We start from the raw sequence: 17,331 nt of genomic DNA, 5'->3' as shown, positions 1-17,331 counted from the left end.
ACAAGCACTTTAGTAAATAAAATGGATTAGAAGAGTGAGATGTACATTAACACTGAAATTATAAATATATACAGTAATTCCATTTGTTCTCCTTTTGGCTGACTAGGTTTTAACAAATGGGAACAATAAAAATGAGCACATGTTTATAACGGACTTTATAAAGCGCTGGACCAAAATATGTATAAAGGTAGATTTATGAGATCACGACTGTTTCCGTAAGGATAATTTGTTTTGTAATAAATTAAAAGTCGACCAGAGGAAAAGTTACAGCAGGTGATTATATTTAGTAGTTATTCCGAAATATTCAGAGAAGAGCATATAATTTACTAAAGCCTCAGAAAAAGGCTTAAAAACATATGCTAAAAAAATGATTTAAACTAATTCACGTTTTTGCTGTTTTCTCCTATGTTGATAATTATATGGCAAGGTTTCTTTAAAACAGTCACAGGTTTCTTTAAAACAGTCACATATTTCCAAGATTTAAATAATTGTTGAATTGCAAGATTAGCTCAGCAAATTTCACAGGATTTGTTTTATTTTACGCTATAATGTGATGATTAATTTCTCAAAAATTATTAATGGACTATTAACTGATTAGTCATTTAACTTGCCAGATCTCGTAAAAGGGAAAAATTGCCATAGTAAATTCCTAGACCCAAAAAAGGAGACATTCTCAAGACGTTTAATCCAACCAAGAGTTCCATCCCTAAAATATATTCTATACATGAATATTTATAGTGATTAAAAGAAAAAGAGAGCAAATCTTTGTATTTCACGAGAGACATCCGGGAATTTTTTTTTTACTTATTGTTGAAGAATAAAATAAATAGTTATGAAAATATATTTTCTTCTTCTTTCATTGGTTATTTCTTTTGCCAACTGCATATTCAAGGCATTGTCACCTCCTCGAACAAACAAACAAGCAAACAAACAAATATGATTGGGATTTCTCAGCGTCTACCACATTTGAGCGCATAAATTTGTTGGTCGATTCGAGATGTTTTAATTTGAAGGTAACAGGAAACCGATGTCTGCTGATAGTGGTGACTTTGCGGTGGTGACTTGATATGTTTCGTTTTCATTTCTGGTCTTGAAACTGGACGATTTTTAAAGGTGGTTAGTTCGAGTATCATGGCCGGGTTAGAGGTGTTATACAGCTGCGTTTGTGACGCTGTCAGCTGCCCGCAGGACGCTGTGGTTTGTTTCGTTCACTGGGAGATGATAAAGAGAGGATACAGGTGTCTGGGTTCCGGAGACGAGGTCAGCGCAGTTAAGCTAACTGCACCAAACTCTGTTTAGAAAAACATCACGTTAACGGCACACGCAGCTAAAAAGTGTGGATTTATTTCCAGCCCTTTCTAGTAGCGTGACCTAATAATTTGCTGTAAAGTCAAGTGAAATAAAATATATTTTATTCAGAACAGTTGTTGTTGGGTGGACCAGTTACATAATCAATTAAAAAAGCTTTTCATGGAGAAATAAATAAATGATACATTTCCTGTGGAGTTCTGCCCTAGCAGTTTGTAAACGTTAGGATGTCTTCTCATGGCAACTTGTGTTTTAGCGCTGCAGCTAATGATTGTTTATTATGTTAATGATTAATCAGTCAGGCTGAAGTTAATATTTACCTGTGATAGCAGAGTTTAAGGTAGAGGTTATGTGGATCATTCCTGTTGCTGCTGAAACTTGTAAATGACTTCAAGTTAAGAAATTGCTTATGGGTTGTGATGAAATTTTGTAGACGAATTTTATCTTTAACATTTTGATCATATTATTTAACGGTGCAGTATCATTTTTCCTTTTCACACTTTGTTTAGTGTTTTTGCTTTATGATGTCACAAAGACCTGATGGGTTTAAATTCGATGCCCTCTGGTGGTTGGCACAGGTATAAGGTCACCGAGTGTAGCTTCTAGTTAATTGTTTTGACAATTATTATTTGTCAGTGGAAAATAACAAATTTGAGTCGTGGCTTCACAAATATGAAACAGAGAAATTAGGGAACAGCTAAGTAGATTTTTTTGTGTGTGTGCTTAAGGTAAAATAATTTATATAAAACTACATTGTCACTGTGTCTGTCCTGTTTAGCCTTGTAGCAGTGATAAGATGTCAGAGCTGCTGCCTACTGACTGGAGCCACAACAAAGAACTCTATAGTCTGAGATATAAATCTAAAGATAGTGACGCCCAGCTGCTGCTCAAAGCCATCGCTGTTGATTCTGTCTTAATCTTCAACCTGATGGTAAGAATCAGCTGATGCACTCTGATGGAAAATACAGTTCGCTTCTTATCAAGCTGCACCGTGGCCGCTGTTAATATTTACAGTCTGTCACATAACTATTTCAGTTGAATTTTAAAAGTGAGTGCAGATTGACAGGTTTCATTTTAAGGGTAATTAATGAGAAATGTCGACAAACGTAGTAGTACTCATCCTCCTGTTTGGGGCTATCGTGCACACAGGGGTCCTGGGATCGCTGCAGTGATGCTGTGCTTACTTTATAAAGATTTGTACACTTGGAACTGGTCAGAAAAATTGCTAGCTGGTGCACAACTGTTGGGGGTGCAAGTTTTTTCCAAGTGTTTCAACACTAACTATTAGCGTTAGCTGATTCCAAAAATAGAATAGAATTGAGCCTTTATTGTCCATATACATATACATACATACAGTGAAATTTGTCCTCTGCATTTAACCCATGCTACTTACAGTTAAGATGCAATCCAACCACTAGAAACAGTGGGCGGCCACAGTCCGGAGTATAGACGTATAATTTGGACTACTTATAATGGAATGTTATGTGGTTAAAAACAGCAAAAATGGTGATGAAGGTCAGTTTCAGTTTGTACAAGAGTCAAAGTTAAAGTTGTTCCAATTTTGGTTATAAGTGATGCAAATTATTGGTTGCGTTAATAGGGCTTTAAGAAGGAATAATTTGCAACATATGCCAGTCTTAGTTATCATGTTACAGGATAACATATGTTACATGTCATAGAATCCAATGGAAGTTGATCTTGTTTGACCTTCACTTGAGACCAAGCATTCAACATGGTCAAAACTGTTCCATTTATTAATCCTGTTCACTGAACCAGTAATTTGGTCAACAAATGCTTGCTTTTACTATATATTTTTGTGGACACTGTGGTACACTGAGGCAGGATTGTAGCTGTTTTTAGTCTTCTTATGATACCAATTTGGTCAAAATTGGCTTCGGGCTCATGGACTATTGGTTGTAATCCTGAGGTTCTTGTGGACCTTAAGAACCAAAGTTTGTTCATTCCTGGGTGTTAATTAGGGCCTTTTTAACTAAACCATTTCAAGTTTGTATGGTCCAAAGATTCTTAAAAGTACTTTTTCCTGTGTCTCTGAAGGCAGATCGGGTCTATAAATTGCGCAAGTCTGTGTGTACATTGTACAGTTGGTTGTGCTAGTGTGACTTATTTCAAGATGGCTCCGAAAGAGGAACCTGACTTCTGGAGAACCGTATAGGAAACAGGTTTATTTTTGGACATTTGCATTTATTCTGACAGCACAAGATGAGTTTGTCCTGGTGGGTTTTCTCCGCACATGTAGCCAGTTCCACGTTGGAACGTGAAGTTAGACCTCGTTTTGTTCGCTCTGCTTTGTGTGTCAAAGAGTTTCTCTTTGTGTGTGGAGAACTGCAGCACGCAGCAGGTGTCGGACCTGACGGTGACCGTCAGAGATCACGTGGACGCCGACCATCTGAACACATTTGACAGGTTTGTACATACATCTTTCTGTTTTCATGAAGGTTTAGATTATTTATGCAGTAAACTGTGATTAAAATTAGATGTATTTAAAAGCAACAACAAATCCATTAGTGTGGTTCAAAAACCAGCAATATCAAATCCCAAAGTCTTAAGTAAAACTGATTAATATGAGCGAAGCGGCGAGTGAGTACAGGGCATCCTAAACAGGAAGTGCCACTTTTGAAATCCACAGTAAAACAGGAAATGTTCAAATTTCAAACACTTCCTGGATTGACAGACGAGATCCCATGGAATCTCGCGGGAACTCAGTGGCAAGCTCACACTCAAACAGGAAGTGCCATTCCAGAAAGGGCCAAGAGGGTGCAGGTTTTCTTTGCAGCCACTGACTCCACCAGGTGATTTCACTGATTAATATCACATTGAGCAGATGGAATCAGTTAATCAGTGAAATCACCTGGTGGAGTCAGTGGCTGCAAAGAAAACCTGCACCCTCTTGGCCCTTTCTGGAACAAGTTGCCCACCCCTGATTTAGACCCCTGTGTAATTCTTCAGTTGACCCCTACCTGGCTGCCTATTGAAAATTCAATCAGCTTTTTTAGAGTTCATGTCTATAGATTATTTGTGCTAAATTTGATGTTTGTATCACCATTTGCAGGATTCCACTCTAAATATTCTCTTATCTGCTGCACTATATATGAGATGTAAGATGCTGCTTCTCAGTGTTTCTTAGTTGCCCTCAAAGTATTGGAACACTTTCACACATTTTTATTTGTTTATTCCATTTCAAATCCATTTTTTTCTAAAATTATCTTCCTTAACTCAAAGTGAAAGCAAATCTCTACAACTTGATATAAATGAATTAAAAATACAAAATCCAGCTTCCCGATGAAGTGGTGTAGAGGAGGATTTTCTTAAAAAGAAGACCTGAAAGTTCAGCTACAATTTGACAGAAAGTACATTTGAGATGAAAGTCTAGATTTAATGTTTTGGTGAAAGAAACTTTTGTATTTCTTCATAATTGGTGTAAATAAAGTCCAAGACATATTCAGTGACTTGGAAATGTTCATGTTTCCATCCCCTGACTTGTTTAAAGAAAACTGGCAATAAAACTGATTATTATTTACAGGTTTTATCAAGTTTTAGAGATTTGCTTTCAGTTTGAGTTTGAGGAAGATAATTTCAGAAATTTTTATTCTTTAGTTTTTTTGTATTTCTTGTATTTAAAATGGCACAAACCTATTAAAATGTGTGAAATTCCAAGTGTTCCAATACTTTTGGAGGACACAGTATCCTAACCTTATGATGAGTGCAAAATGAGTGTGGTATTACTGTAATGTTTAATTTTCACTGTTGCTGCACTCTGTCAAATCATAGTCATATCGTATTTATGAAAATTCAGGAAGGTATATCTTCTATTATAGATTCCAAATCTAAGATGGAACTCTACTAGTGTTTACTAAGATACACCTAAATATCTTTAAAGAAAAAAAAGAGTAGAGCCACTTAGGTGCCTGGTCTTGAGAACCAGGGATGGTAGGTTGAAAAGCTTTTTTTATCCCATGGGAACTCTCCCTACCCATCTAAGCGGCTCAAGAATATGGACAGCATGTATATAAGTGACATTTACATGACAATTTATACGACAATATTGAAATATGATAATTTGGCCATATTGTACAGCCCTACTGTCAACTAGCTGAAAACTTTGACTATTAATTTACATCTACATTAAAACAATGCTTAAAGTGGCAGATGATTAAGAGGGCTGTAATTGGGGGGGTTGTCAGCTGAAAAGCCAAAAAAGAAAAATACTTAAAAAGGTGGGGAGAATGGGAAGCAGAGCCCCTCCAAAATCTGAAAGGTTTTAGTCATGCTCTCAAGAACCATTTTACTGAAAAAAAAGTCTGAAGGACCTAAAGGACACGGTTAGATGGCGAGGAGCTTTTCCAGGCATGTGACAGGCAAATAAATAAAAATGCTTCTGCCCCCCAGAAGCTGAACGGTTTTTGCGATGCTAATGCTCCCCTGAAGCATTTACTCAAAATAAAGTCTGAAGGACCTAAATGACATGGTGAGATGCTGACGAGCTTCTCACATTCATGTCCGCAATATATGCATATTAATCACAACAGTCAGCTTTCATAAACTGAACCACAGCAGATGTTTCAGAAGATAAGTTAAAAAAATTACAGAGGGCTATTGTTAGCTACAATCTGTAACATCTGGTGACCCAGATTAGTTTGCTGAAAAGGTGTTTAATTGCGTTCCTCTTAAATGTGAAGAATTTTAAAAAGCTGTTCTTGAATTCCAGATTGCTTGTTGATGATTTCAATGGCACTGATTAAACTGCTGCTAAAATCAGTCACTCAAGACTGACGAAAAGGGTTTTAATAAAATACATATAAGATTAATCCATGAGGGTTTTTTTAAACAAATGAAATCCAGTAATACAACCCCTGGCAAAAATTATGGAATCACCGGCCTCAGAGGATGTTCATTCAGTTGTTTAATTTTGTAGAAAAAAAGCAGATCACAGACATGACACAAAACTAAAGTAATTTCAAATGGCAACTTTCTGGCTTTAAGAAACACTATAAGAAATCAAGAAAAAAGATTGTGGCAGTCAGTAACGGTTACTTTTTTAGACCAAGCAGAGGAAAAAAATATGGAATCACTCAATTCTGAGGAAAAAATTATGGAATCACCCTGTAAATTTTCATCCCCAAAACTAACACCTGCATCATATCAGATCTGCTCGTTAGTCTGCATCTAAAAAGGAGTGAACACACCTTGGAGAGCTGTTGCACCATGTGGACTGACATGAATCATGGCTCCAACACGAGAGATGTCAATTGAAACAGGAGAGGATTATCAAACTCTTAAAAGAGAGTAAATCATCACGCAATGTTGCAAAAGATGTTGGTCGTTCACAGTCAGCTGTGTCTAAACTCTGGACCAAATACAAACAACATGGGAAGGTTGTTAAAGGCAAACATACTGGTAGACCAAGGAAGACATCAAAGCGTCAAGACAGAAAACTTAAAGCAATATGTCTCAAAAATCGAAAAATGTATAACAAAACAAATGAGGAACGAATGGGAGGAAACTGGAGTCAACGTCTGTGACCGAACTGTAAGAAACCGCCTAAAGGAAATGGGATTTACATACAGAAAAGCTAAACGAAAGGCATCATTAACACTTAAACAGAAAAAAACAAGGTTACAATGGGCTAAGGAAAAGCAATCGTGGACTGTGGATGACTGAATGAAAGTCATATTCAGTGATGAATCTCGAATCTGCATTGGGCAAGGTGATGATGCTGGAACTTTTGTCTGGTGCCTTTCCAATGAGATTTATAAAGATGACTGCCTGAAGAGAACATGTAAATTTCCACAGTCATTGATGATATGGGGCTGCATGTCAGGTAAAGGCACTGGGGAGATGGCTGTCATTACATCATCAATAAATGCACAAGTTTATGTTGATATTTTGGACAATTGAAAGGATGTTTGGGGATGATGAAATCATTTTTCAAGATGATAATGCATCTTGCCATAGAGCAAAAACTGCAAAAACATTCCTTGCAAAAAGACACATAGGGTCAATGTCATGGCATAGGGTCAATGTCAATGAGCAGATCTGATTTGATGCAGGTGTTAATTTGGGGGATAAAAATTTACAGGGTGATTCCATAATTTTTTCCTTAGAATTGAGTGATTCCATATTTTTTTCCTCTGCTTGGTCTAAAAAAGTAACCGTTACTGACTGCCACAATCTTTTTTTCTTGATTTCTTATAGTGTTTCTTAAAGCCAGAAAGTTGCCATTTGAAATGACTAGTTTTGTGTCATGTCTGTGATCTACTTTTTTTCTACAAAATTAAACAACTGAATGAACATCCTCTGAGGCCGGTGATTCCATAATTTTTGCCAGGGGTTGTACAAGATTGCAAAGGTGTACACACACACACACACACACACACACACACTACAGAGAAAATTTGTCGTTGCCAGTTGACTTTAAAACGCAAACCACAGATCCATGACGTCGCTGCAGCTACTTTGATCCATAAACCAGTTTCAGACACTGGAAAGTAGGCGTGGAAAAGTACGAGACTTTGACAGTACAAAAATCTTTGTGGGGAAAAGCATGCTGCTGTACGCAGTATTCATGGAATTGCACATGACGTGGCTCGTCTTTAGTCTTCTCAGGATGTCGTCTTTTAGATAACACAAACTAATTGCAAGTGATATGCTAGAAAAGGACACAACACTTTAGAATAATTCAGCCTTAAGCAAGATAAAATGCACAGAGTTTTTAAGTTTATTTAAGCCTTCGACACAGAGCTTAGACAAACTGAGTCCTCTAGAGAGACTGAATATGACAACCGCGCTCATTTATTTATTGGAGACCCGCGGGCATCGCTCCTCCTTCGACTTTTTTATTTATTTCATTCCCAAGACATGGTTTTCTATTGGAAGCGTCCTCTAGTGAACCCTAAGCAGGTGTTAGGCCATTATTTCAATGTGACAAACGCTCCCATTAAAACGTGAAGGATTTACAACTGATTTTTTTAAAAGACCTTCAGCCACAGGTGCAGCTGGCCTGAGGCCCCCCCGCACGTGGCCTCAGTCACACGTGCAGCTGGCCTGAGGCCCCTGCACGTGGCCTGCGGGAAAGCACCTAAAAGGCCTTGGAAAGCCCCTGACAGACTGAATGACTAATAGAGCCCTTTTTTTGGGTTGAACACCTGCTAGTTCAACCAGAGGACATACAGTTCGGATCAGGACACTTGATAGTTCATCATAGTTCAAATAAGGACCTAAAAATTCTTCTACAGTCCCTCCTCTGGGACTCGAAAGAGTCCCATTACATCAACTATACTCTTGGGTTGTTTACTGACAAGACATCCTCATTTGTGCATTGCAATAATAAAAAGAAAAACACATCACTCGACTTACTGATAACTCTGGTGCGGATATGAATATCAGTGATACTTCACACGGTTAATATATTGAAGTGCAGGTGAACCTACATACTAAGGCACAAGGTGATCAATTAGCTGGGTTATATCAACGCAAGGTGACATTCAAACATTGAGTTTTGGTGTAATTCAAGGCACTTAAAATGGCCACATAAAACAAGTTACAGCAACCTCTTACTCATGGCAAAGTAAAGGCTTTACATTGACATCAGTGCAACCAATCATCTTCTGGCATCTGTTGTCTCACTCAACCAGAGGCTCCAACCCATTATACTTGGTTCTACATATTATTTTGTTAAAGAGTCACACATTTAAGCTTTATCTGTGTTACGCAGATGATGGTAAGGACAGACATTTACCCAACCTTCGTTACTAACATATATCCTTCTTTGTTTTTATTTACACTCAGATTTCTGAAACCAGTCCATAATTCAAACTCAAGAACCAAGGTCATCGTCCGTTTTCAGTGCCATTACGTCAGTCCGCGCTCCTCAGCATTTACTCAGCGTCTGAAGTTTTGGGAGAAGTTGGGGAATATGGGGAGGTTGGCCTTTCAGGGGTAGTGGGGGAAGGATCAGGAATTCTGGCTTTCAGACAGTCGTGCAGTTCTCTGATGGATCTTTCCAGCTCCTTGTGCTGCTTGGCCAGGTTGTACAGGGCCCCCAGAGAATTCTTGCCCACATTCAGGGTGGTGGTGGCCAGCCCTAGCTGTTCCCTTTCCATATGCTACATCATGCTGGCTAGCATGTCCATACTAGACTGAAGACCACACAGTTGAGTATGGAGGCCCTCCTGAGCACAAGAGATGTTGGCATTGTCACGGTGTATCCTTAACAGGTATGCAGCTGTCTGACTCAGTTGTGGCATGATTTCCTCAAATAGCCCATGGGGAATGTGATTTGTGAGGGGCAGGAGCTGCTCCAAGGTTTTTGGAACAGACTCTTGTGGAAGACGAAGCTCTCGAACCAAGATTGCCATGTCCAGTGGGGTGACCATGACCAGATTAAGGTTGTGCAGTCCAGGGGACAGGAAGTACAAGGGGGAAGGCATTTCGTGTGTGGGCGGAGTATTGCTGATGTCGCACAGGCAAGTGGTTGGGACACTCTGGGCATTTAGCAGCCTGTACAAAGCTCCCCTCTGTCCTGGTGGGTGAGTTCGACTAAGGTCCACCCCTGCTGATCCTCCTCCAGAGGTACTGGGCTGATCGGAATATCTCTCCTGCCTTGGGGGTGGAAAGCTGGGGACAGGTCCTAGCAGTGAATTGGGTCTAGGATGCACTCGGGCAGTTGCTGCATATGGCCGACCTTGGCTGCCTCCCCTGGAGGGTATCGTTGCCACTGGCACATGTGACTGTCTCCATGGCATCTGCGGAAGGGGTGTGTTCCTGAGTCCAAAGGGTCCTTCAGGTGATGGTGGAGTCCTCGGGCCGACTCTTGCTGCAGGCAGATTCTGTGAAGCCGTCGTCGCCAGGTGCTGGAACGATGAAGATCCTTCTGTTGCCAACTGGTTTAGCTGCCGGATGGATGGCGGCTGTGGCGACCAATCATGTCTCGACCATCCCTCCTGTATATCCTCTTCTCCAAACAGTTCTGAGAGTCCAATCAGACTTGATAGAGGCAGATCAGGCATAGGTCCCTGATCAGGGGAGTCTGGTCTCTCAGCCATACTCCTGTGTCCTAGTAATATACATATACGTTCATTATTACAGCTCCATGTCATTCTTTCAGATATTGTCTATCCTATCCCTCATTTTTGTGGGTGCATGTGTGTGAATGTAAATGTGCGTGCATGTCTTCTTCCTCGTCTACAATATCACCAAGCACGGTCCATCCCAGTCCTCCCTATCTGGGGTGTACGCCACAATATTAGGGAGCTGGGGGCTGTCGGGGAGGATAATTGGTATTTCATCCATTTCCATATATTCTGGTTCTCTGTCTGTTTCGTTTGTGCTTTCTTCTAGGGCTCGGATGGCTAACAGTGGGAGCTGTCCTACTGTGGATGAAATCAATTTATTGACCAGAAATTTTATCAAGGGAATACCACAACATATTACCAGCAAGACCGCCACCCCTGTTAGTGCCAAGACTACACCTATCTGGTATAACCAGTCTTTCCATGATATCCACCCTCTCCTTAGAGTCCCAAACAGTGAAAACAGTGGGCCAATATTCATTCCATTCCCTACAATGTATCCAGAATCGTCAGTTTCATTTCTCCCTCCTGTGGAGTTACTTAACAGTTCCTGTTGCATCTCTTCAAGTGTGATTAAGAGCTCTGTCAAATTTCCGTCTTCCCCTGTACGCATGGGAATAGCTGTGCAACATTCGGTGGCTTTGATCATAATACAAACTCCTTGTTCATCAGCCATCATCATCTCGATAGCTAATCTATTTTGCATTGTCATTAGCGAGGTGGCGTGCAGTTGTTCGGTTAAGGCTCCTACTGCTGCCAATGTCCAGTTCAGGTATCTTTGCTGATTATACCACAAGTAATTAATCCACTGCACCTCCTGGAACCTAGAACGGATTTTTGGAGTAACCCCGAACAGAGCCAATGCCCATCCCCATTTATCCGCGTCTTCATCTGCTTTAACTCTGCTACTGTCTATGGCTTCTAACTGTCGGGGTATCCCTTCTGGTATCCCGTTTCTTACTGTGATGTTGTAGTCTGTTTTAAGTGTCATTATTCCTCTTTTCTTACGAAGTTTCTGTGGCATGGGTTGTATTGAATTTGGCATTTCAATTACTGTTATAGCTCCTGTGAGCATCACAGGAGCACAAAGGCCTTTCCAATTAGGGGACAGCGATGACAGGAGTTTCCTTCTTTGTCCGCATATCCAAAAGATGTCAGCTAAGGGTACTGTTCCCTTAGCTAAATTTGGAGTAGATACCCATGAAGCATGGGTGAGATTCAGTCCAATTACAGACCCCCCTGTGGCCGGTACTATTTGTTCACACTGTATGCCTGCTGCTGGCAGGGTGTGACAGACGGTAATGTTCCATGCTGTTTTGGCCGGTTTGTATTCTTGCTGCTTTTGCATACACTGTATGTGGTGTTTTGACTGGGTCGTCCCTACCTGCCAATCGCTTATGTATTGTGCTAATAATCCTTTAGCTATACAGAATGGGTGTATCATCCCTTTCTCTATTTTAATCATAGGTGGAACGGTTCCTTCTGTACTTAGAGGCACTGGACAAAGTTTACTGTCGGCAGCATATTTTTCATCACCTACTGCCATTTTCATAACACATTGTGTATAGCATTCTGCTTGGTCTGAGTTATGTTGGGGGCTCCTATAACAGTTGTTGATATCAGGTAGGGGTTTAGCCTGAGGTATCACACCTTTCCGGTGACAGGCTATGCAAGGCTTTTCACTGATCTGCCTAGCCGAAAATTTCAACCATTGGTAAAATAAATTGGTCTTCAACCCTTGTGTGTGGGCTAGGTCTGTACTGGGATCCCATCTCCCTAAGTGACTGCTTGTTTCTAGGCTTCTAATTGTCCTCTTTTTCCTTGGTTTGATTTTTACCCATTTTGTGGCTTCATGTACTGTAACAGTTACGTCTTGCTTGGTTTCCCTGCATCCTCTTTTATCACAAATTACCTCTATGTTGAGTGTTCCCTCCTCTTCACATTTGATGCTAATGGCTTCGCCTAATATACAATATAAAGCGCCTTGGGGCAACTGTTTGTTGTGATTTGGCGCTATATAAAAAAATTGATTGAATTGATTGAATCAGTCTCTGTGAGCACCTTGGCCGGTGTTCGCCTGGCTGCAGGGAGGCGTGGCCTTCCCTCGGTGCTTCTTCTGGCTGCAGGGAGGCGTGGCCGTCCCTCGGTGCTGCTGTAGGGTCTCTGGCTTCTCTTGCTTCCCCCCTTGGCCCGGCGGCTCTGCCAAGACGAGCTTGCCGAGGCCGCAGGGGCGCTGGGTCACCAACCCTACAGCAGTGGTTTAAATGAAACCAAGTGTCCTTACCGTCTACTTTGACTGCTGTACGTGAGGCAAGAATAACTTTAAAAGGACCTTCTCGGCGGGGCCTGTCCCACTTCTTTTTGAACACTTTGACGTAAACCAGATCACCAGGCTGGATGCTCTGATTTTCGAGTGGAATCTCTGCTTCTCTGTCTTCTGTAGCACCTTTGACCTGCAAAAAGATAGTTTTGTGTATTTGGGTTAACTGTCTCAGATAATTATGCCATTCGTCTTGTAGCTGCTCCAGCGATGGTCCTTCGTAGGGTCCTCTCAGGTATGGAATAGGCATCGGCCGACCTGTAAGAGCTTCAAATGGTGTCAAATGGGTTAGTCGGTTAGTTTGTGAGCGCATTGACAATAAAGCAAGCGGCAACGCATCCAGCCAGGTTAGTTTGCCATTGCTGTCTGCTATGATTTTTGCTAGTTTGTTCTTTAAAATGCCATTAGCCCGTTCCACCGCCCCATTTGATTGAGGGTGATAAACACACCCAAACGTCTGTTTGATACCCAATTGTTTGAATGTTTCTTGTGTAACCTTGGCTACAAAAGCCCTACCGTTGTCAGATGAGATAGTATCTGGAATGCCAAATCTTGGAAAGACATCTCGGCACAAGAATTTGGCTACCGTTTTATGGTCTTGATTTGCAGAGGCTACGGCCTCAATCCATCGGCTGAATCTGCATATCACTACCAAAACATATCTCATTCGTTTAACTCGATTTTCAGCTCCCATGTCTATGAAATCCATCATAAGATGTCTGAATGGCCCATCAGGGACCGGAATGTGGGCTAAAGTGGCTGTGAATGATTTCCGGACATTGTACTGTGCACATACCTCACACTCATTCAACAAACGGTCCACTGTAGCTGCCATATATGGTGACCACCAGACAGCTTTTAGTTTGTTCATAATTTGGACTCGCGAACAATGATCGGGTCCGTGGGCCCAAATGATTGCATGTCGTAATAAATTGGTGGGTAACACAAAATGTCCATGACTACTGCGCCACAGCTTGTCCGCTGGCCCCTGACTGCGTGTCTCAATAGCGCCTCGTTTAACCCACATTCGTTTTTCTTCTCCACTGGCCCTACTTTGAGCCACTATCAGTGCGTCAAGTGAAACCAGTGGGGCACAATCTTGGATGGTTAGCAGGGGAAACATATTTTCTCCTTGTGCTCCTTTGCGAGCTGCGTCATCTGCTAGGTTGTTACCTTGAGCTATGATGTTATTATTCTTTTGATGACCTGCACATTTAATGATGGCTACCTCAGACGGTAATTGGAGAGCTTGTAACAGTTGGGAAATCGCTTCTCCATGAGTGACAGGGGTGCCATCTGCTCTCAGGAATCCCCTTTGTTTCCAAATGTTTGCATGTACATGACATACGCCATAAGCGTAGGCTGAGTCTGTGTAGATATTAACACGTTGATCTTTAGCTATCTGGCAAGCCATAGTTAAGGCTTTGATTTCTGCCAGTTGGGCTGAACAAGGCTGATCAATTCCTTGGGACTCCAGTAATTCAAAGGTTTCGCCATCCGTGTTTAGTTTAACTATCCCCATACCCGCATGCAATCCCGCGGCATCCCGAAAGCATGAGCCGTCCACGAACAGGGTTAGATCTGCATCTATGGCGTGATTATACAAATGTTCTCTGGCTCTCAAAAATTTCTCTGTCTCTGCCACACAGTTATGTGGAGTACCATCTAACGGTGTGGTCAATTTGGTGGCAGGATTCACCGTGTGACAACGTTGTATTGTTATTTCTGGAGCGGACAACACAACTTCATATCCAGTGCGTCTAGCTTGTGTTAAGACAAAACGTTGACTGGTTAGCAGGGCATGTAACTGATGCCACGTGTACAACGTTACTGCATGTCCCATGATTATGGATGATGCTTTTTGAAATGCAAAGGCAGCTGCTGCTAGACCCTGATAGCATGGTGGCAATCCTGTTTCAATGTTGTCAAGCTTTGTACTATAATAGGCCAATGGTTGTTTTCCTTCATTTGTTTCCTGCATTAGTACAGCACAAGCATAACCAGCTTTTTCAGTAACATACAAATGGAAAGGTTTCCCATAATCTGGGTTACCTAACGTGGGAGCAGATTGCATGTCTGTTTTTAGGGCCTCAAAAGCTCCCGTTGCCTCATCTGTCCAGACGAGGAGAGCTGCATTGCTTGTTTGCCCCACTGCTCTAATCATGGCACGCAAAGGTGCAGTTTTTATAGCATAATCACAAATCCACGGCCGACTGTACCCTGCCATCCCAAGGAATGAAAGCATCTGTCCCACTGTTTGGGGTTTGGGAGCCTTGATTATAGCCTCCACTTGGCTTGGGGCTATACATCGCGTGGTCCCACACAACTGTCTTCCCAAGTATTCTACTTGTTGTTTGCAGAACTGCAATTTGTCCTTACTTACTTTATGACCTCCATCTGCCAATGCATGCAATACAATTAATGAATCTTTTTCACACTGTTCTTGAGTCTCTGATGCAATAAGGAGATCATCCATATATTGCACCAATGTACTGGGTATGTCAAGGTGTTGTAAATTTTCAGCCAGGACTTTGTTAAAGATGGCTGGGGACAGGTTCAGTCCCTGAGGTAGCCGTGTATACGTTAGCTGTTGTCCCAGAAATGTGAATGCAAACAAATGTTGTGAGTCTGGGTGCACAGGCACACTGAAATAGGCTGAACACAGATCAATTACTGTGTACCATTTTGCTCCAGCAGGGATGCTTGATAGTATAGTATGTGGATCAGGTACTATAGGTGCATCCATTTCTATTATTGCATTGATAGGACGCAGATCATGTACCAGCCGATACCCTTTGGTATTGTTTTTAGGGATAGGGTAGATAGGAGTATTGCATGGGCTTTTAGTTTTTATTAAAACTCCAGCTGCCATTAGTCCCTTATTTACTGGTTTTATGCCTTCAATAGCCTGAGGTTTTAATGGATACTGCCTTTGGTGAGGCAGTTTTGCTCCCGGTTTTACTTTTATTTTTACTGGTAAGGCTGTTTTTACTAGTCCTACATCTGTTTTGCTTTTAGACCACACCACTGGTGGTATTTGCTCTAACAATTTCTCTTGTTGGGCCGATAACACCATCTGTCCCTCTGGTCTAGGATTGAGCTCCACTTTTTGAGCTATAGCCTCATCATTTACTTTTAAATTAATTCGTATAAACTGCTGGTCTTTTGACAGATGTACTTGTGGACTTTCCAGGTTTTGCCATTCTTCAACTTCTGAGGCTGTCTTTACCATTGGACCTAGGTCATGGGATTCGTACTTTTCTGAGACTAAAAGGGTCACATGAGGCGTGGCATTCGGCACTTGATACCATTGTTGTTCAGCTGAAGTTAGCTTGACAGAAGCTGCGGCCCCTTGGGGGCCTAAATAAATTTCTGTGGTGGTTATGTGAAACAGCCGTTGATTCATCAATACATCCCAGCAGCATGCATAGTCAGTCTGTTCTTGTTTGGCATCGAACATCAGGGTGACATGTAAAGGTAAACTAGGTGTATATACTGCTTCATAGTGTTGTTCTGCCCAGGGCTTCCATTTTTCCCATTCCAGTTGGAGATTTGAATTTTCTGGTTGTAACTTCAGCCAGTATACCATGGGTTGCACAGGTCGGACCTTGTTTTCCATGTCCATAAGCACCATAATGTTGGCGAGTGCTTCGTCAGGAAAGTGTATTTGCAGTCCTTGATGGGTACACACTATCTGGGTTTGTAGCTTACATAAAATGTCTCTTCCCAGCAAATTCACAGGTGTATTTTGTGAGTATAACAGGGGTGCTTCAATTGTTTTTCCTGCAATCGTTACAGGAAGTGGGCGTGTAAAAGGTATTATTTGAGTTTTCCCAGAGAAGCCGATGGTCTTAATTACAGACCCAGAGAGGGGGAGATGAGCGCCCATTTTCCCTATGCAAGAGTATGTTGCCCCTGTATCCACCATGAAAGGGAAATCTCTGTTTTGTATATTAACGGTGACGGTTGGCTCTTCCTTAGGTATCATCGAAATAGCCAATGCCACCGTTTCCCCCTCTGTCTTCTCTAGGCCTCCCTATTGCCAATAGGCAGAGGGTCCAACCCAAGGTCGGGCCGGACAATTTCTCATTCGATGTCCAGGTTATCCACAGCTCCAACACTCATTAGAGGGTTGATCCCCTATTGGGGGTGTTGGTCTCATAGGCGGTCCCGCTTGACTGTTCCTGGGAGCTGAGTTCTGGAATCTGCTTCCAAATGAAGGTTGGCGAGATCCTCTTCGCCACCCTCCTCTTTGACCTGGAAAGTTCCGTGACTCTCCTCTCCACCCATGACTGTAGGTGGGTCCATTTCCGGGTGTGCCAGTGCTATGGTAGTGATAATGATGCTCCACTGGTGCTGAGACTTCTCCTGTAGGAGTGCTTCCTGCTGGGGACTTCATCATGTTGATTAGTGCCCATCATTTGTGTTAGTCCAACCTTTCCTGCTAATTCTTCAGTGTCATGTTTTCCCATGACATGCATTAACAAGGCTTTTATGTCACCTAAAGACAAGGTTACCCCTGCAGTGCCCTCTTCTAAGGCAGTTATCCATCTCCCAGCTCCTTGGGTGATGTCTGGCAGCCTGTTGGCCAGCCCCACCATGTCTGTCCAGCTC

At 41.8% G+C, this 17,331-nt stretch overlaps 1 protein-coding gene across 1 annotated transcript in view; it reads left to right on the top strand.

The window, feature by feature from the left end:
• Positions 1–1,032: 1,032 nt before the first annotated feature.
• psmf1 (proteasome inhibitor subunit 1) overlaps positions 1,033–17,331 on the top strand; it is a 32,635-nt gene continuing 16,336 nt past the window's right edge. The window contains exons 1-3 of the mRNA XM_034165951.1: positions 1,033–1,260; positions 2,087–2,239; positions 3,650–3,732. Coding sequence (XP_034021842.1) covers positions 1,132–1,260; positions 2,087–2,239; positions 3,650–3,732 — 365 coding nt within the window. The 5' untranslated portion in view covers positions 1,033–1,131. The remainder of the gene's footprint in view (positions 1,261–2,086; positions 2,240–3,649; positions 3,733–17,331) is intronic.

Source organism: Thalassophryne amazonica, chromosome 3 (genome assembly GCF_902500255.1).
Source record: "Thalassophryne amazonica chromosome 3, fThaAma1.1, whole genome shotgun sequence".
In the NCBI taxonomy this organism is placed as follows: Eukaryota; Metazoa; Chordata; class Actinopteri; order Batrachoidiformes; family Batrachoididae; genus Thalassophryne; species Thalassophryne amazonica.
Note: the sequence above shows the minus strand (reverse complement) of the source record. Positions and strands in the feature narration are given on the sequence as shown.